The sequence below is a fragment of the Arvicanthis niloticus genome, chromosome 5 (assembly GCF_011762505.2).
Source record: "Arvicanthis niloticus isolate mArvNil1 chromosome 5, mArvNil1.pat.X, whole genome shotgun sequence".
NCBI classification, from domain to species: Eukaryota; Metazoa; Chordata; class Mammalia; order Rodentia; family Muridae; genus Arvicanthis; species Arvicanthis niloticus.
The window spans coordinates 31,552,218-31,573,528 of NC_047662.1; the positions used below are offsets into that span (position 1 = coordinate 31,552,218).

Consider the following 21,311-nt stretch of genomic DNA (forward strand, 5'->3'; position numbering starts at 1 on the left):
TTAGTTATCCCCTGATGTTTTCTGTACTGAGATGTGAAAATACTGAAGATGACACCGATGAGAAACTACTCTTTATTATTTTTTTAAGACAACCTCAAAGCTATTTTCAGACCCTCCCACTTCCTGCCTTTAGCCCTCCTCCTTTTATTTGAATAAGTTTGAGAAAGGAAAAGGAAACATGGGCAGTGGGCGGATCCTGCAGTGCTAAAGGTGCTTTCATGAACACAGTCATTTCTCTAAACCAGTGCTCTATAGGAGTCCCCTAGAACATGCTGAGGGCTTTTCCGCATGGGGGCTAAGGAGGCCATGTTCAAGTGAGGACACAATGGATCACTATTGATTTCCTTTAACTACCAGAGTCGTCATCAGTTTAATATGGGTTGATTTTCAGAGGGAAACGGAAGTCTACAATAGTCTTCATTTTCTTGAGCCCGGTCAGCAACAGTTTGACATATGCTGGTAAATAGGATAGAGGGTAGGAATGTCAAAGCCCCACCTTTTCAGACTGTTCCTCCCAGTTTTTGCAATGGTGTAAGTGACATTCATGACACTTGTAATATTAAGGGCAGTGGCAAGAACAGTCACCTGGTTTTCAGTCTCCACTCCCTCCCTATCTCATGGTATATAAGACACACATTGCTGTAGGGTGTGATGGTGCACGCCTTTAACCCCAGCGCTCAGAAGGCAGAGGAACAGTTGATCTCTGTGACTGTGAATTCCAGGCCAGCCAGGGTTACAAAGTGAGTGAAACCCTGTCTCAAAAAAGAGAAGAAAAGAAGTACATCTCTCCTAAGCACCCTGTTGGTGGTTCCCCCTTTTGTTACTAATTCTGTTACTGAGGATTAAAGATACAAGGTGAGCTCAGAGGGGGCATGATGATAGGCTTGTGGAGTGACTGCTAGGCGCCACTAGAGGGCAACACTTACACAGGAAAACATGTCTGGCCCACACAGCAATGTTGAGAAATTGCTTGTGTGAACATCTCAGGACTGGGTACCACAAGGTTTTTATTTACTTCAAATTTGTATGGGTTTTTGCCCTCAGAGCTTGTCTCTCTCTGCTTCACTTCCATCTCTTTTAGGCACAATTATTGTCTGCAACAGAAGACTCCCCTTTCTTAAAAGGGAGCATGACTGTATCACAAGGTTGTAAAACAATCTCCATGGTTATTAGCTAATTAAACTTGAATTCAACACCATATGTGATAGCAGGCGGCAAAGGATAAGATTCAGATCTGAGATCTTTCCAAGTAGGGCATGTTAGGTGATTACAGGGAGAAGGACTGGTTGCAGGCTAGAGTAGAATTCAGGGTTGAGCACGACAACTATTTACATGGCTTGGAAGAGCTGCCGTTTCATGATCTCCGCTGCAAAGTGCAAGGGCTTCACTTAAGAAAGGGTATGATGTGAGCAATAAACCATTCTTTAGACATTTCAAGATGGTCCCCTTCCTTTGCTAGAAACACAAGCTTTCCTGCTTTGTCCATTTTCTTTAGCCCCAGGCGGTCCTGTAGAGAGAAAGGCCATAATGAATCCAAGAGGCTACTGAAAGGATGTTAGACTAACCCAGTAGAATGTTAATATTTACTCTCAAGGTACACACTTTCCCCTCAGTATTAAACTAGAGGTACACTGTTGAGGAAAAAAAAAAGACACCTCCTTTCAGATCTTTTGTTTTTTGAGATGGGGGTCTTGCTCTGTAGCCCTAGCTAGCCCCAAACTTGCAGCAATCCTGCCTTAGCCTCTTGAGCCAGGATTATAAGCATGTTTCACACTGGTTCCTTCAGTTTGCTTCTAAGCATTAAAAATACATCTGCAAGGCGAACATGGAGTCACAGCCCTTTAATTCTACCATTTAGGAGGCAGAGGCTGGTGGATCTCTATAGGTTCAGGGCTAGCCAGGACATTCAGGGCTACATGCTGTCTTTAAAAAAAAAAAAATACTGCTGAGATTGCTTTATGTTCTGCCCCAGCCCTAATCCCAGCAAGATGCTAGAAGTAAACCCAGGACCTGCTCCTGAGCTGCACCCAAGTGCCTACAGTCATTTTTCTGACAAGCAGCTGGGCAAGCAAAACTGGCACAGAACATCATAGTGAAGCAGAGCTGAGCCAAAGAGAGGAGAAAATTAGTCAAATAATGTCTTAAGATACAACATATCTGATTCTTAGGATAATGAACTTGGGACATGTTAGAATCTTAGTGTCATCCCCCAGTAGCCAAGGTGTCAGGCTCTTTCTGGGAAGAGAAGCTCTAGCATTCGAGAACAGTGTCGCTGCTTGTCTACCCTGGGCTTGAATTTCACGATAAGGAAGATCTTGGCTGTAATTTCCAAAGCTGCCGGAACGTAACTTCCCTTTATTTCTACCTTATCCACAGGCATGGGGGGAAAAAAAAAACAAGAGGGAAATACACCTCTGAAACTGGGATGGGGGTTGGGGGGACTGTAATAAGAGGTGGTTTAGATATGGCACTTAGGCATTTGTGAGTCCATCTCCAGCATAAATAGTTTATGGCAAGCAGTAACTAGATGTGGTGAAACGCTGCAACTTCTGCTCTGGAGAAAGGACCTGCTGCCAGGCAGAATGCCTAGCAGTCCCAGTTGCTAGACTGGCGAAGGAGTCCTTGTCAATAACAGATTGATGGATTTACTCTTGGTGCTGGGGCACAAACCCCAAAGTCATCATGTATGCTGAGCACATGTTCTGCCACTGAGGCATACCCTCAGACCACCCAAGCCCACACCTCACCCATGTCTGCATTTACTTAGTGGCTTCTGGGATTTGTAGTAAACTAACTCTGTAAGGGAAGCCACTACCAAACCTTTTCTTCAGAAGCAAAACCTTAGAGTTGATGTTTCTCTTTTGTGTTTAAAAACCACGAGCACGAGGTCTTAGGATCCAGTAGCTAGCTGTAAATCAGTACCCAGGAAGTTAGCGTGAAGACAGCCTACTGTGACCTAAGTCAGATAGCTTGTGAGTGCTTTGTGTTCTAGAACAGACAAGGCAGGGGTCTAGCCCCACTGAACACAGCAGCTCCAGGAACCAGGGTGGAGAGAAATAGTTTGAGCCTCCCAAAGCAGATCGCTCCCTCCATTACCTCTGTGTATAGAGTGGTCTCCTGGAGGGGAATGGTTTCCTTAGCTTGGCCTCGTCTGTAAAATCCAAACCACTTCAGAAGAGAAGGAAGAAAAATAGGTCAGATCATGCACCCAGCACACTTTGAAAAATCATTTGAGGCTAGCTAGTGCCTAAAACTACCAGCAAAAGGAACACTGTAATATATCTGACAGCAAGCAAGGAGGGAGAATGGGACTGGGGTTTTTGGTTTTGGTGACCTGGAACTCACTGGTGTAGCCTAGGTTGGTTTTGACCTTGCAAGCTATCTGTCCGAGCCTCTTGAATGCTAGAGCTATAGGCGTTGTGTCATCACACATAACTAAAGATGTATCTTGAGTTACCTCATTTTAAGATCAATCCTGAGGGATGAGCTAATCCTGAAATTTTCCGTTTCCCTGTTACTTGTGTTTCCTTCCTTGAGTGTATCTACCCTGAAAGTCCCTGTGCTGCCCCAGCCATTCAAGGATGAATATAAAGCCCCTTTCCCATGAAGCTCCCAGTCCAGCAGGCACAGAACCAATTCACTGTATAGCAGTGGGTTAGTAGACTTCTGTTGAGGCCAGATACAGAATCGCCTGGTTGTGGCTACTCACATGCCATTGTGACACAAAAGGAGCAACAGAGCATGTGGGGATTAAGTAGGGATTTTCCAAGAAATGCTTCTATAGACATGGAAATTCCATAGAGTATTCACAGAAAATATTTTAAATGTTTTCTGTTTATATATGTAGAAGTTCAGAGCTCACAGGCCACTTAAAAATATAGTGAAATTTGGCCCCTAGGCTGCCTTCCCCTGTGATTTGACGGTGAACAGAGCTTCAGTTGAGATTGGTGGTTTCTCACACCTGTCGTCATAGCACTGGAGGGTGAGGGAGGAGGATTGAGTTCAAGGCTAGACCAACTACGAGGACCCTCCAAAAGGAGGGAACCAAAATCTGGGAGTAGGGATGGTGTCCTAGAATGATTTATTTGGCCTGAACAAAGAACAGGAGTCGTCAGATGGAGAAACCAGGGAAAAGCTCTCAAGAGACAAGGGATGTGAGAGAGAAGCTTGGGACATTTCAAGTACTAAAATATGGATGACGAAGCTGGTCATTCTGAATTAAGGCAGGCCTGGGTGTCAAGCTCAGGGTTTATAGACGGGGCAGGCCTGGGTGTCAAGCTCAGGGTTTATAGATGGGGCAGGCTTGGACGTCAAGCTCAGGGTTTATAGATGGGGCTAGTGGTTCTGAGCCTTTTGGGTCACAGATCTCTTTGAGAAGCTTATTAAAACTATAAACCTTTCCCCCACAGAATGAAACAACATAAGTTTTTCATAAAATTCTGGGTGCAACTAGGGGATTGTGACTGATTTAGTATCTCACTTATGGGACACCTTGTTCAGGTGAAGGCTGGCAGTGAGAACAGGTTTTGCCCAGAAAGCAGCTCTAGTCAGTACCATTGACCTCCTGCAATCTCTTGGTACTCTGTGGACATGTCTCACCTCAGAGTCGATAGGGTCCACCATGGAATCGCTCAAGAATTTCACCATCACAAACTTCTTGAGGGCCATCAGGTTCTCCTTGTATGACTCATTGACACTCTGGAAGAAGAGTGGATAGTCACGCAGGGTCACTACTGTTGAGTTAAGCCTTCCCTTAAAACCTGTCGGACTGGCATGTCATCAGCACGGGCTGGATTCTGCCATGAGTTCTGTCCATTCTATATACATTACTCATTTAGGTCACAGGCTTCAAACATAACAAAATAAACAGAATCTGGTTCTGTTCTTTGTTCTCTTTGTTATCTGCTTCAACCTTTTCTTGCCTAAGACAATAAATACCCTCAAGTTGGCCATCATATAAAATAACTGTTAAGTTCACCAGAATGTCCCAAACCATGTTCGTGCCTGGGCACAGTCTATGCCCTTCCCCGAGTCTCTCAAGTCTTTTCTGAGAAAAACCTGCCCCGAAGGGCCCCACTTGGAAGAATGTTGTTTGTGAAGACAGCAGCTGTAAATTGCCCAGTGGGCCACCTACTGTCAACAGGAAGGGGAGGACTTCAGCCAGGTGAGTCCCAGCCCAGCCACCCTACAAGGAACTGAACTGTGACCACTGCCTCTCACAAACAAAACCCATGGTTCCTGGCACCTGTTCAGGGTATTTTTTTTGCAAATGGCCACTGCTGATTTCTGATGGCCAGAGGGGAATGCCTAGCCATGGGATCCTATCAGGACGCTCACCCTCTCTTGATTTATGTCTGCCAAGAAGATGCTGTAGTTTCGGTATACATCCTCATTGATGGGGTCATGCCAGTACTGTGCTTGCACCAGGCTGAGGAAGAAACGGAATGAAGGTGACTGGGTGCTTTCAGTCAGTGTGCCTGGAGCATGCCCCAGTGCCTAGGCAACCAAGAGACTTCAAAAGGATTAAAAAACCAAAGGGAAGTCCCAGGCCTTCCCTTCTAATAGGGAATACTTCTTAGACTTGTCAACAAGACATCTTGCTGAGATTTGGCAGACACAGGAAGGCCAAAGATTTGGTGAAGAGAGTCATCAATATTGGCCTCCTAAAAATGGTCCAGGCTGTCCCTCCTCACAGCCCCACCTCCCAACTCTCCTTTGCTCCTCTCTATCCCCTAAGACTCCTTCTTTCCATCGTTATCCCTCTCCTCATCTTCCTCAGACTGGAGTGGAGATGGAGCCATCTCAGAGTGACTATCAGTTATCAGAGTGACCCTTTCCAATCTGTTTATAAATCTGTTTGGAGCCAGATATGGTAGTACCCCCCTGTAGTAGCAGCACATAGGAGGTAGAGGCATAGGGTTTAGAAGTTCAAGGTTATCTTCAGGTACAGAGTAAATTTGAGGTCAGTCTGGGCTAACGTAAGACCCTGAGGTGAAAAAAAAAAGTATTTGGAAGTCCTACAAAAGTTTAATTTCACTGATACTTAAAAGTTCAGGGCTAGGAGCTGAAGATACGGCTCAGCAGTTAAGAGTACTGGCTGCTCTTCAGAGGACCGGGTTTGATTTTTCCCTATCCACATGGTGGCTCACAAAGATCTAAAACTCCAGTTCCTGGGGATCCAGTGCCACCTTCTGGCTTCCTGGGCACAGGCCTGCACATGGTGTGCAAACATACATACATGCAGATAAAACACCCAAACATAGAATAAAAATATCTAGTATATAAATAAATTTTAAAATTTCAGGGTTAAAGGTATAGTTCACAGATAATAGTATTTGTCTGACCTGCACACAACTTTGGGTTTGATCCTCAGCACGCAAACGTAGATAAATGAAAGTTCAACAGACTGTGAACATTTATAAAATACTACCACCAGTACTGACCCTGTCATGGCTTTAGCATTGCTGCTCACTGTTTCCCCTATAGGACCCTAAGGCTCTTGATAAGACAGTAAGATGCTCTATAGTACGGTCTGCTAGCCCATACAGGGTGCGAGACAGGCTATGCTGGAAGCTGCAGTGGTGAGGAGACTGCGGGGGGTGGAGAGTCATTTCAGTGGCCCAGAATTTCAGGAGGCTGATGGCTAAGGGTGAGCATGAAGCCAACCATCACCTAAGATTTTGCCATTAAAATGAGACAGCTAAGAGGAGGGGACAGGAAGATGCAAGGGAAATTCCACTGTAAGGAGCTTGATGTTAAGTGGTCCAGCTCAGCAGAGGCCTGAGGATGGTCAGAAGCAGAGGGGTCTGGGAGGAGGAGGAGGAGGTTTGTGAAGCAGAGAGGAGGAGAACCAGCGTGCACTCTCACTGCTTACTTTTACCGCTGAGGGGTAGACTGGGAAAGGCTAACTGATCTAAGTTACACTATAGTAGCAAAGGAAACTTTACCCACTTCGGTGTTTTGAGACATGGTTTCACTATGTAGCCCAGGATATACTCAAATGGACACTCTTCCTACCTCCATGTCCCCAGTGCTAGACTTATTATTATTATTAATCAGGAAAGCTCTTGGCTATGTAACTCTGACTGGCCTGGTCCTCACTCTGTAGCCAGTGGGGCCCTCAGACTTGAAGCAATTCTCTTGCCTCCCCTGAGCTCTTCTGGCTTGACAGGTGTGAGCCATCATGCTCTTTGAGGATTTGGGAACCGAACTCTTAGGGAATTCCACTTATTTACTTTAGTGTGTATGTGTGGATGATCCTGTTATTCTTGTGGAGGTTGACATGGGGTGTCCTCTCTCTCTGCACCATATTGTTTGAGACAGTGTGATAGGTTAGCTGGACAGCAACTTCCCAGAGTCACCTTGTCTCTGCCTCCTAGGGCTGGGGTTGCAGATACTCGCCACTGCGGTCAGCTTTTTATGTAGGTGCTGGCAATCTGAAGCCAGATCTGTACACTTGCACAGCAAGCGTGTTAAACATTCAGCCACCTCTGGCCCCAGGAATGCTTTTTTAAGTTTGGTTAGATTTGATTTCCTTCTGGTCATTGGAATTCTCTCCCATACAAAAGATGACCTGGCATGATGGCAGAAAGAAATTTTCCTTTTCTTCACCCTTTCCCCCCATTTTGTGTCCTATTTGCCATATGTACAAATGAGGCTCCACTCACACACGTCTTAAAGAGAAAAAGCAGACAACCCTACCAAAATATAAACGGCGGCCTAAAAGTCAGTCTGTGTTACCAGCCGCTGAGACTTCAGAACACACACTGCAGGGAGACCGTCAGTGCTGTTGGCTCAAAGGCCTAACTAAGCCCTAGTATCACACAACACCCCTCAAGCCACCCTCCCTCAGCATCCCAGACACTGACAGACCCTGCGGAGTCTCTTGTTTTTCTCTGAGCCCTCTCAGAATCCACTTTCTACAAAGCAGTGGAGGCCTTCTGAAAACACGACCAAGTCACATTAGTCTTCAGCTTAAAACCCCTTAAAAACAGCTTCACATGCTGTTACAGAGAGGACAGCATTTCCTCAGTGCTCCTTTCCTGGCCAATTCCTTCCATGGTAGGGCTCCAACTTGTCTCTTCAGTTCTCCCATCTGTCACTAAGTCACCCCAGCCCAGAACAGGCCAAACTTGTCCTTGCTTTGGTGCTGGCCATTCTTTTCTTGGCTTCTCCCAATATTCCTTCCACCTCCTCTTTCACACCCCAGATGAAAGGTACCAATGTAGGAAACACCTACAACTGCCTATACTTAACTTGCTTAACCTTAAAAATGGCTCTGCAGTAAGGCACGTTACTAACCTAATGTCAGAGGTTCAGAATGCCCAGGGCCACACAGCTAGGTGATAACAGAATGAGGGCCCTCCGACGAGCCCCAGAATGCAAGAGGTCATTTCCCTTTCCTTTCCATGTCTGAAGGTGACTGCCCCCAGCCCCGCCCCCCATCATTCCTTGGTACAGGACACAGGTTTGCAGTTAGCTAAGTTTCCCTCTGCTGCCTTCTGAGTGGGTATGCTGCCCCAGGATTTGGACTTCAGATCCATTCTGGTTGGGATCTATTCCTCATGCACAATGCTGTGAGATTTAACAGCAATGCACGGTAGTATGCATTTTCTTCTGTCCTTGACACAGTATTCGGCAAGCCCTCTTAGTCTGGAAGCTCATGCATGATAATGGTTTGGTGTCTTCTTGTATTTTGTTTGTTTGTTTGTTTTTTAGTTTTTTTCCAGATAGGATCTTTGTAGCCCTGGCTGCCCTGGAACTTGTTATGTAGAGCAGAGTGGCCTCAAACTCACAGAGATCCAGCTGCCTCTGCCTCCAGAGTGCTAGGATTAAAGGAAGGTGCCATCCCTCCACTCCCCATCAAGAATTCTCCATCAGTCACTTCCTGCCTGGTACATAACAGGGTTAGCTCTAAATCAGTTAAATCGCTGAAAGAGTAGATTTTGCATCTCCTATCAGGGTCCAGGGTGGAAAAAAAAATAGTCACCTGGATGTTCGAGTCAGGGAACTGGGGATTCAGACTACTCCTGCCTCAGGTTTTCAAAAGGTCCTAGTTTGGTCCTGCTTACCAAAACCTAACTTACTGTATAGCCTTCCTGGGCCTTAGAGCATGGTTCTCTGCAGTGAACCTTCTATGGTGGTAAAGCCTTTCAGCTGAGCCACAATGGTACTTAATAGCTGTCCTTCTGTTTGTTTTTTCAAAAACATGAAGAGATCTTGTAATGGCTCCTTGCTCTTCTCATGTTCTCTGTGCCTCTTTCAAGTCCTTTTTTTTTTTTAATTTAGTTTTAATTAATTTTTTTTTTTTTTTGAGACAGGGTTTCTCTGTGTAGAGTTGGCTGTCCTGGAACTCAACTCAACTCTGTAGACCAGGCTGGCCTTGAACTCGAAGAGATCTGCCTGCTTCTGTCCCTCAGAAGCAGGGACATTGGGCCTAATTTCTTTTCCCTTTTTTTTTTTTTTTTTTTTTTTTAAAGATTTGTTCATTTATTTTTAATTTTTAAAAAATTATTTTAAAATGTGCACTGGTGTTTTAACTACATGTATGTCTGCATACATGAGAGTGCCAGATCCCGTGGAGCTGGAGTTACAGAAGTTGTGGGCTATGTGCAGGTACTGGCAAGCGTCCCCTGGTCCTCTGGAAGAACAGTCTCTTGATGCTGAGCCGTCTCTCCAGCTACACATTTATTTAGTTTTATTTTTATGTATATGGGTTTTTTTTTTTTTTTTTTTTTTTTTTTTTTTTCCTGCATCCATGTCTGTGCACCAGTGCAGACAGTGCTCCCGGGGTCAGGGAGCTTCATGCCAGCAGGGCACTCCCCCAGTCTGGACCTGAGAGTTAGCTGCACTCACCGTTCTTGCACAATTTTGGAGTAAGCACCAGCATTAAGCGACTTCCTGATGAAGTCGCAGATGTGAGAACTCTCTCCTGGGCATCGGGGGAATCCAAAGACACCTGGGTAGGAAGAAGACAACCATGCATCACTTTAGTAATCATATATTGAATGTCACTGTAGTGGGCACTGTGAAACTGGAAAAATAGAAACGTCCAGTGCTGAGAACTAACAGCACTGGCAGTTCCCTCCTGGCACTCTGCCAGAGACCTCTGCCCCAGCCTCGCCCATGTGTGGCTGTTACATACAGCCCATGGTTGCCAACATCCTCTTTCTGGGGAAATCATCTGGTTCTGTGTCCCCATCCCAAGTCATACTTTGATCCATGCATTTCCCCTTCCTATGCGATTGACACCTAACGCAGTGCAAATGTCCCATGGGTTGTTATTACACTGTATTGTTTAGGGAGAGAGAAAAGAATCTGCACGTTAACAGTACAGATTCAATTGTTTCTTGAAGTTCCCTCCCTTGCCACCCCTTCCCTTTCACTTTTGATGAAGATAGGGTAGGGTCTAATACAGCTCAGGCTGAACTCAAACCCTCTGAGGATGGTCCTCCTGCCCCCAATCCCTAAATTCTGGGATTCTAGGCACACACAAACACCACGGCCTTTCCCAGAATAGTTCTCATCCGTGGATCTTTGAATCCACAGATATGGAACACCTTGGGTTCAGAAGGCCAAATGTAAACTGGGGCGCAGCTCTGTAGTAGAGTTCTTGTCTCATATCTGGAGACCCTGGGTTTTATCCCCAGCAACACACACACACACACACACACACACACACACACACACACAACACACGCATGCACACACACGTGTATATATATGTACATTGATAATAATCAGTGATGAATTTGGTAAAGAGTGGGAAGAGCTGGAAGGCTGGAAATGATGTAAATATAATACATAAATACAAAATAAATCTTTTTAAAAATTAAATAAAAAATTGCTGGGCAGTGGCACACACCTTTAACCCCAGCACTCAGGAGGCAGAGGCAGGTGGATCCCTATGAGTTCAAGCCTAGCCTGGTGTAAAGCGAACTCCAGGACACTCAGGGAGGGCTACCCAGAGAAACTGTCTCTTGAAAAACTAAAATAAATACATATAAAATAAAAAGAACATTAAAGCTTGCATCCAAGCTTTAATTTCTGTTGTCAAGCATGTTGACAATAACATACAGCATGAGACGAGTTCTAATCCAGTGACATGCCTTTCCCCGCAAATGGGCTTTTCTAAGTGGTATTAAAGGTTAGAACAAAAAGCTTACACACTGCTTAGTGTCAGTAGCACAACACAAACGTCAGCGAGCATGGAGTGCCGTTCTATTTCCCTTCTTCCGGTAGTGCTAGGGCAGAACCCAGGATCTTGTACATGCTGTACAGCTTGATCACCACCAGGTTACACGCACAGCCCAACTTACTTCTGCAAGTCCTTACCTATCAACTGTCACTGGGATGGAACTTGGACGGCTATGAAATCTAACCAACTAAGTAGAAGAGATGGCCACCAAGGATTTGCCGGTGCTGCAGAGCTTTGCAATCTGGAGATTCTTCCTACTCTACTGGGGATGGTTACTTTGTCCATCATGTAGAAATGGGATTTGATGAGGGTGGCTGACTTAGTGTACAAATCAAATTACTACATCCTTGGCCTCTTGAGTGCTGGGGTAAAAGGCATGAGCTACTACCACTTGGCAATACTACATTTTAAAAAAGCAAGTAGGCAAGGCTGTGGAGATTTCTCAATGGTTAGGAGCATGACCAGCTCTTGCAAAGGACCTAAATTCAGTTCCTAGCACACATGCAAGGTGGCTCACAATCACCCCAGCTCCTGGGGAGCTGTAATGCCTCTGTTCTCACATCTCCCCAAACATGTAACTAAATTAAACACACACACACACACATGCATGCACGCACATGATGGGTATGGTGACACATGCCTATGATCTCAGCATCTGGCCAGCTGAAGCAGAAGAATTGCTTAGTTTGAGGGTAGCCTAGGCTACCAAACAAGACTTTATCTAAAAAGAAGGAGGAGCAGGAAGGGGAAAGAAAGAAACAAAGAAAGGGTAGAAAGGAAGGAAGGAAAAATGAAAGAAAAATGAAATACAAAATATCAGATGGACATGGGTTAGAGAAGAGGAAGAGAATCATGGGAATAAAGAGGTGACCGTTAGTTACCTTGATGTTGTCCCCCAACTGAGATCAGAGTCATCATGGGAGGTGTCGGGCATCTCTGAGCCACTGCCCTCCTGGAGAAATCAAGAGTGGCTGTCAGCTCTGACGGTCAGATTAGAATGTATCAACAGTCACTTCACAGATGAAGCTATTTAATACATCATGGGTCCTCAAACCTCAGAGTTACAAGATCTTATTTCATAGACAATAAATCAAGCAAGGCTGGGGAGATGGCTCAGTCTGTGAAGGGCTTGTCATGCAAGCACGAGGAACTGAGCCTGGATTGCATGCTTTACCTTAATAAGAGAAAAGGCTCGGACAACAGTAATCCAGTAATATCAGCACATGGGAGGGTAGAGAAAGAGGGTCCCTGGGGCTTGCCAACAGTCAGTCTGTTAATACTGAGCTCCAGGTTCATGGAGAAATCTTTTCTCCGTGGTGACAATGATGATGATGACGATGACAATGGCAACAACAACAATAATAAAATGTTGTCCAGGGAGGGTTAAGCACTTGCTGCCAAGCTTGATAACCAGATTTTAACTCCTGAGCCCCACATAGTGGAAGGGCAGAACTAATTCCTCAAAGCTATCTGTCTTCTGACACACACATACACACACACACACACCAAGGCATACACACCACACACACACACACACACACACACACACACGCATGGGTGTATGTGTATGCATGTGCACACAAACACACATATACATACACACAAAGTAGACAAATGTAGTTTAAAATTTTTTAAGTTAAGCCACATGGTGGTGGCATACATGTCTAATATGAGTACTCGAGAGGCAGAAGTAAGAGGATCTCTTGAGTTCCAGGCCAGCCCAGTCTACAGAGTGAGTTCTAGGATAGCCAGGCTACACAGAGAAACCCTGTCTCAAAAAACCAAAAACAGAAAAAAGAAAAAAAGTTAAAATAAGGACTGGAAAGAGATGATCCAGTGGTTAGGAGTGTTGGCTGCTTGCAAAGGACTCAGGTTTGGCTCCCAGCACCTACAATGGGTCATTCACAACAACTTGTAACTCAAGCTGGAGGTGATCTGAGGCCTTCTCTGGCCTCTGTGGGCACTGCACTCACACACGCACATAACCCAATATATAGATAATTGATAAAAAAAATAAAATCTTCACAAGTTTTTCTAAAAAAGTAGGGTAGAGAGTTGTTGAAGACACTGAACATTGATTGACCTTTGCCCTCCACACACATGCTCGCACATCTGCACGCATACAGAAAGAAAGAAATTAAGTTCCACAAAACTTTTTACACAGTGACATTTTAAGAATAACTTCCTCTATGACAGGGCAAGATACCAAAATAAAATAACTGAAGTCAACTCATCTGAATAGAAGAAATGTCAGTTCCATGTAACTGGTACCATGGCACAGAAGGGGACTTACAGGAACTGGCCTCCCTGGGAGAAGCCAATAGCATTGTATCCCTGCTGCAACTTAGGATCCTTTTTCAGAATCTGACACGCCATGCTGACTTGGTGATTGACATTCAAGAAGAAGCTGTTTTCCATATCCTAAAAGAGAGGTAGCAAGGAGTGAAAAGAAGGAACTGTACATAAGTAGCATCTTCTCTAAGACAGGCGCTGGCAAGGGTCAGCACCTCACACAGCCACTAGACACAGCTGAGCAGCATGGAACAATTCTGTAGTTCATGCACTTGGGAGGATGAGGTGGAAAGATCAAGTTCTAGGCCAGCCTGGGCTACAGAGCAAAATCCTACATCCCAAAATAAAATACAACCAAACCAGCGGGGCTATGGTTTGCTGCTAAAAATGCAAGGTGAATCGTTCAGATAGCACTGTCTATCAAACCCCCCAGGGAACGAGCCGGGATCTTACCTCTACCATGTTCTTCCCAATCTCTAGAGACAGGACGTAAATCCCAGGTATTTCCTTTTCAACCATCTTTTTAATGCCACCCATGCTCATGGGGTTACAACAGGTGTCCCCTAGCCAAGAAAAACAATGATGGAAACATTATTTAAGAAGCAAAACCCTTTTATGTCTCAAGCCAAAGGGCATGAATGAATGAGAAAGGGCAGCACATAGAATGGAGAGAACTTGTAAACAATGGTCTAATACAGGGCTTCTCCAGCTTTTCCTACACAGTACCCTTCTCACGTTAGCAATTCTTAACGCTACTTTGGTTATATGGGTGCATAAGGTATATATGCCAATCAAACATTTACTGATAATGCATCATAAAGAAATTTACTGTGAGATACTTCTTTGGTATACATGAAATTTTACCATTTATTAAGGTTGAAATTAATTTTACAAAATGATGCACATTGTACTTGTTTATTTTTACATAAAGAATTACATTTTTTATCTTGGCATAGTAGGTCACTGTCTAAACCCAGCACTCAGGAGGCAAAGGCAGGCAGATCTCTGTAAAAGTGAGAGACCAGACAGGTTAACATCTTGAGTTCCAGTCTAGCCAGACATACATATTGAGACCCTACCTTTAAATTTAAAAAGAACTGAGGGCAGCAGGAAGGTGGTGGCACATACCTATAGTCCCAGCACTTGGGAGACAGAGGCAGGTGGATCTCTGAGTTTAAGGCCAGCCTGGTCTACACAGACCAGAGTCTCTTTAAAACAAAACACAGAGAGAGTCTCTTTAAAAACAAAAAACAAAACCAAAATCAAACAAACTAACTAATACCCCCCCAATCCCATCAAAAATTCATTCTAGCTGAACAGTTGATAATAGAAGACACAGATAGACTATCCTTGGTGTTTTTCAGAATTAAGGTTTTGATTTTACAAGTACTGAAACACTGCTTGCATAAATATATATAGTACAAATGTCAGAAGCATGCTTGGGGTTATTTCAGAAACTGTTGGAAACACTATCCTAATCCCAAAACAAAATTCATTTACTGATTTTTTTTAGATGAAACACAAGTTAGCAAACTCAAATAGCAAATTTGAAATTTTTATTTATTTTAATTGATATGTCTGAGTGTATGCTTGCATGTATGTATATGTGAACCATATGCATGCCTGGTGCCTCTGGAGGCCAGAAGAGGGTATCTGCCCTTGAAAGTGGAGTTTCAGGCAACTGCAAGCTATCATGTAAGTGCTGGAAACAAAGTTAAAGTCCTCTGAAGATCAGAGGTTCTCTTAACTACTATGCCAGGTCTCCAGCCCTCTCAAGTAGCAACTATAAAATTAACCACTGGGACACAGTATGATAGAAAGACTAATTTGGTACTTATATGCTGATGAAGATATTAAGTCCTTGTTTCTTGCAATAAAACCACTAGAAGAGCCTAAGACATTGTATATACAATAAGAGCACTGGGGTTCACAACATCCAGCAGGCTGGAGGCTGAGCAGCTTGTTAGAGGTAGCATTTGTTGGTGTTCATGGTGGGACAGCATGCACAGTGCACAGTGCATGTGTCCTGTGCTAACCAAGCCCCCAGTGGAGTGGGAGATGCACACACTGAAATAACTTGACTCTGAATAAATTTTTGCTCATTGAGCATTCAGAACATTGTTGCCATGTTTACATGTACCTCAGTGTCCAGATAAGCAATAATTCTTACAACTCAACAAGGCAGATACTATAATTATGAAATGGAGGAGAGCTGGCTGGAGAGCTGGCTGCTTGTGGTGGGTTGACTAAGAAAGTCCCCACAGGTTCACGTATTTGAATGCTTAGTCAGGGAATGAAGCTCTTTGAAAGGATTAGAAGGATTAGGAGGTGTGGCCTTGTTGGAGGAAGTGTGTATTGGAGGTGGACTTTAAGGTTTAAAAAGCTCATGCCAGGGGCTGTCTGTCTATCTGTCTATCTCTGGATCAGGATGCAGCCCTCAGCTTGGTGACAACCATGAGTGTCACCAAGCTTTCCACCATGATGATAATGGACTCAACCTTTGAAACTGTAAGCAAGCTCTCAATTAAGGGCCTTCTGAGAGTTGCCTTGGTAATGGTGTCTCTTCATAGCAACAGAACAGTGACCAAGACATTGCTCTTGTACAGGACCCAAGTTTGGTTCTCAGCACTCACGTTGGATAGCTCACCACTACATATAACTCCAGCTTCAGAAAATCTGATGCTGTCACCACCATCTGGCTTCCTAGGGCATCTACATGTAGTTGACATACACTCACATGGGCATATACATATACACAAAAATAAAAATAAATAATTTTAAAATGAAAGAAATGAAGAGGCTAGACAGACAGGTCTGCAGTTCAGAGTACTTCCAGAACTTCTGAATTCAGTTTTAGAACCCATGTTGGGTGCTTCACAACCACCTATAACTATAGCTCCAGGAATCCAATGATGCCTTTGTCTAGTCTCCATGCTTGCACTCTCACTCGTCTCTCTGTCTCTGTCTCTCTCTCACACACACACACACACTCACACACCACAATTTTTCTTAATCTTAAAAAGTAAATTGGGGAAGGATGCAAAGACACTTTTCTAAGAAGACAGAAAATGATCATTAGAATCATAGTTGACAAAATGCAAGCTAAAATGATGAACTGTCAATCCATACTCACCTAGACTGCTTCAAAACAACTTAAGGGTGTTGTTTAGGCAGGGTATTGCTACATAATCCTAGCTGGACTAAAACTCTCCATATAGACCAGGCTGGCCTCAAACTCAGAGATACCTGTCTACCTCTGTTTCCTCAGTGCTGAGATTAAAGGTGTGTATCACCATATCTGGCAAAAAAGTAACATTTTAAAAATTAGTAAATAACAGTTGGCAAGGACATGGGGAACAAGGCATGCTTGTAGCCTGTTAATGAAACTGTACCAATGCAGTCTCTGTGAAAAAGTATGGCAATGACTTAAAAAAAAAAAAAAAAAAAAAGGAATTAAGCAGCCAGGTAGTGGTAGTGCATGCCTTTAATCCTAGCACTTGGCATGCAGAGGCAGGCCTATCTCTGTGAGTTTGATGGTGAGGACAGCCTGGTCTACAGAGTGAGTTCCAAGACAACCAGGGCTACATAGAGAAACCCAGTCTTTGAAAAAACAAATAAGCAAACAAACAAAAAAACCAAGCATGCAATTATCAAATCTACTTTTACTAGATAACTAAGAAAATTGAAGACATACAGTAAAACCTTACACAAATGTCTAAAGTGGTATTACTGGTAATAGCTAAAACGTAGATATAAGCCAAATGTCCATTACTGAATAAATAATCTGTGGTATATTCATACAGTGGAATACTATTCACTCATAAATAGAAATGAAGTGCTGACATATGCTACAACTTGGATGAACCTCAAAGCATGTTCCGTAAAATAATCCCGCACAAGAGATAAATTACCCAACACCTTTTACCTGTTATGTCCAGTGTAAGATACCCCTCAAGCGTAGGAAATAGGCTGGAGGTTATCAGGAGTGAGAGGAGGGAAGGAAACAATGACTTAACCTACATGGAGGGTTTCCTGAGTGCTGACAAGTTTTGAAACTATAAGGAAGCCTCAGCTTGTGAGCAGGCTCAGGGCCACTGAATTGTGCACTGAAAACTTCGAACCTGATGTTACATGAGTTTCACCTCAACGGTAACAGACAAAGAACACAAGCATAAGCTCTGTCTAGCAGGTGCTAACAAGCTTCAGAAGGCCATGTGGGGCTGGAGAAACAGCCCTGCTGAGAGAGTGCTTGCCCAGCATGCACCAGGCCCTGGGTAGGACCCCAGGACTGCATAAACTAGACAAGGAGTGCACAGATATAGTCCCAGCACTTTGAAGGCAGAGGGAGGAGAATTACAAGTTCAAGGTCACCCTTGGTTTCTTAGTGAAGCTTGAGGCTGGTCTGAGCTGCATGAGTCCCTGTCTTAAAGCAAAAGAGAAATAGAAAGAAAAAAGAGAAGGTAGGTGTAGTGCCATACATCTGTAATGTCAGGGACCAGGATGCAGGTCAGTCCCACCCATCTGTAATGTCAGGGACCAGGATGAAGGTCTGGTGTCACACATCTGTAACATCAGGGACCAGAGTGAAGGTCAGTCCCACACATCTGTAACGTCAGGGACCAGGATGAAGGTTCAAGAAATGCTTGAGGCACAAAATGTAATCAGTCACTGTGTGCTTTGGGAAATGGCTGACCTCCAACTTGTACAAACTTGGGAGTGAGAGTTTTGGAGCTCAGGGCCTAGCCCTAGGATTGTTTCTTTTCCTGAAAACAAGAACTAAGAGCAGGAAGCAAATGGACTACTGAGTAGAAGTGTGGGCTGATACGGTGTCCCACTTTGTACTTGAATCACAGCATTTCAACTGGACAGGAAGGCTAAGGAGAAAACACTCTGCCTTAGAGAAGCTTCTATTTCTTTCCTAATGACATCCAGCATGTCGTGATGAGTAAGGACCACAAGAGGCCTTGGCTACATAGTTAAATGATAGCTTGGTCTACTAAAGACACTATCAAAACAAAACAAAACAAAAGAAAACAATCAAATGAGCCCAGCATGTTTGCACATGCCTATAAGTCTAGCTCTTTGGGGCCTGTGGGGCAAGGGATAAGATCAGAAGTTCAAAGTCATTCTTGTCTAGACAACAAATATAAATTCTGAGCTAGCCTTCACCAAATAAGACCTTGTCTCAGCCAAAAAAACTAGATCTGTAATGGTGCAAGAGTTACATGCCACACAGAGACATACACGCACACACATACACACTAATAAAAAATACTTTAATAAAAAAGACCCTAAGTTAAACTTAGCAACACACCAAAACAATAACAACATACCCTTTACATTACTAAGTCCAAAAGCAGAACCTCTATTTTTTTTTATTTTTTTTTATTTTTTTTTTTGAGACAGGTCTGGCTATGTACCTCAACTGGCCGAGGACTAGGATCCTATTCTTGGAGCTTCTTGAGGGCAGCAAGTACCAGTGTTCGTTACTTTGTTTGGTTTAAAAAACTTCTGAGTACACACCCCAAGCGTGCTCACCTTCCCAGCAATCCCATCTTCATCAAACAACTTTACTTTCTAACTGTCCAAGTCAAATCTGTGGCGTCATCTCTGCCACCTTCATCTCTCAGGCTGTCTCTAATCCTTTGATGCTACACTCACGTATCAAACTTCCATCACACCGAGTCACAGGCATCTCTGGGTTTTAGGTCTTCTGTGTCCCCTTGAAGCTCCTGTGACATCTACAATAATCTATTCTCAACACAGCAACTACAACAGAAATGAGGACGCTGATGGGACAAGACAGACAGGACCATGCTTTTAGCCCACAAAGTATAATCCTGTACGCTCTCCCTCCTCCCTTTCTACGGTCCTGTCACTGATCCCTCTTCACCTTATCCCAAGAGAAAAAAGAAACAACTGAATAACTATAAGATAAAGCCAGAGAGTCTCCAGGACACAAGGCCACTGAGCTGAATCTTGTACAGGGAATCTCCCTAAGACTCTTCAAGAAAACAAATCTTCACAGCTAATAAATCTGAGCTACCAAAGAAAATGCCTCTTGTTGTCTCTGTCGACAAGGAGCCTACATTCCCTATGACCTCAGCTGACTGTTCTCAGTCCCCTTTTTTCTAATGACAACGTCTCCCCAGAGCTCACAGCCACAGCTTGGAGGATCTGCTTGAACATCTAGTGTCAGAAATAGAAAGATCCTTTCACTTCATTTTTAATTCTAATTATATGGCCTTCCCGTGTAACTCTGGCTGATGTGGAACTTGCCATGTAGATCAGGCAGGCCTCAAACTTGGGGTGTTCCTCTTGCGTCTGCCTCCTGAATACTGGAGAATTACTAGCTGAAACTAGCTCTCCACAGGCACTGGCTAGCACAATGGGCTCAGAACAATTCTTTACAAATGTAAATATGCACATTCTGCGACACTTCTCTTCACAGTTTCCTAGTCCAATTCCAAGTCTTAACACTAATCTTAAAAGCCCCAGCGTCTGTGTCCACCCTCTCTCCTTGATCCCGCTGCTCCTGCTACCCTGATCTGCACACTGATATACCAAGCTTAGGGCCTTTGCATCTGCTGCTCCTTTGACCACACAACCCTATGGCATCTTCCCTCATCCACTTCAGCTCTGCTCAGTCGTCATTCTTGGGTGAATCCTGTCCCAACCTTGCTCAGTAGAAGCACAAGCTCACACCTCAGGCTCTATCTTCTTCCAGGCTTTATGTCTGTTTTCACAGCATCCCTGGCCATTTGACATGTTTCCTTTATTTCTTTATAATACATTTCCCCCACTGGAAAGCAAGTTCCTGAATGATGAAGACTGCTTCACGCTCAGATGGAGCAGGTGCTGGGAGGTAACTGCATGGAGGACACGCAGGTGCCTGGTAGATCCCCATTCAGGTGTGAAGGAATGAAAGCCTGAGTGTGCTGCCCAGCTCTGCAGGGACTGACTGGCCTGACTGTGAGATGTTGCAGGCTGATGCCACAGCTGCTAGGATTTTAACAAAGCATAAACTCAGCAGCGCACAAAACTCCCTGAGCACTCACCAAAGACACCTGGCTACCTTCCTCCCAGTGCAGAGCAGCCCCCAAAATTGAAAAGCTTGGACTAGGTGGGTGCTGTGGAATTTCCGTCGCCCTTCCAGATCTAAGAACCGAGGCGGGAAAAGGATGCCCCCGTCCATACCCACTCACCCATCCCATGCCAGATCACCAGCGGTGGTGGAGAAGGTGGGTCCAGATGCCCCAGGGCCCAGGCGACGCAACACCAAGGCAGCAGAGCCGCAGCCAGCAGCCTCCGGGAACCGGGCGACGCCATCTTAGCAATCACATGACCGCGAGGGTGGGGGACTGTGGACCAAGATAATTCCGGTGGCCACGCCCCCGCCGGCCTCTGTAGTTTGAGGACTGACTGACATTTATCCATTAACACACCCACCAGTCTCTACTTTATCAGGGCTTTCCATCTTTTAATTGATCTTTAATTTTAATTGCACTGCTCTCATTTTACAACCACGGACGTCTAGGTGACAATTTTTTTTCTACGGAATTGTGTCTCTTCTTTCAGCTGTGTATTAGCAGAAAAGAGCTGTTTATTCTCTAACAATTATGTCATTTGCATGTAATTGTATTTTAATTCTCTGTGTGGGCCTTTCATATCTGTATGGCACGTGTGCTATAGCGCATGTGTGGAGGCCAGAGAGCAGCTTGCCGGAGTGGCTTCCGGCTTTCCACTCTGCCAGTCAGAGGAATTAAATTCAGGTCATCAGGCTTGGCTGCAGATGCTTTCCCCCCAGGAGACTATTTTTATC

At 44.4% G+C, this 21,311-nt stretch overlaps 1 protein-coding gene across 1 annotated transcript; it reads right to left on the reverse strand.

The window, feature by feature from the left end:
* Positions 1-54: 54 nt before the first annotated feature.
* On the reverse strand, positions 55-20,855 carry LOC117708366 (palmitoyl-protein thioesterase 1). Its single transcript, XM_034501947.2, has 9 exons — positions 20,695-20,855; positions 13,943-14,052; positions 13,491-13,618; positions 12,079-12,149; positions 9,856-9,958; positions 5,338-5,428; positions 4,600-4,698; positions 3,097-3,168; positions 55-1,507 (listed from the first exon to the last, which is right to left on the reverse strand). The coding sequence occupies exons 1-9, from the start codon at positions 20,816-20,818 to the stop codon at positions 1,385-1,387; spliced, it is 921 nt and encodes a 306-aa protein (XP_034357838.1). The 5' UTR covers positions 20,819-20,855; the 3' UTR covers positions 55-1,384.
* Positions 20,856-21,311: the final 456 nt, after the last annotated feature.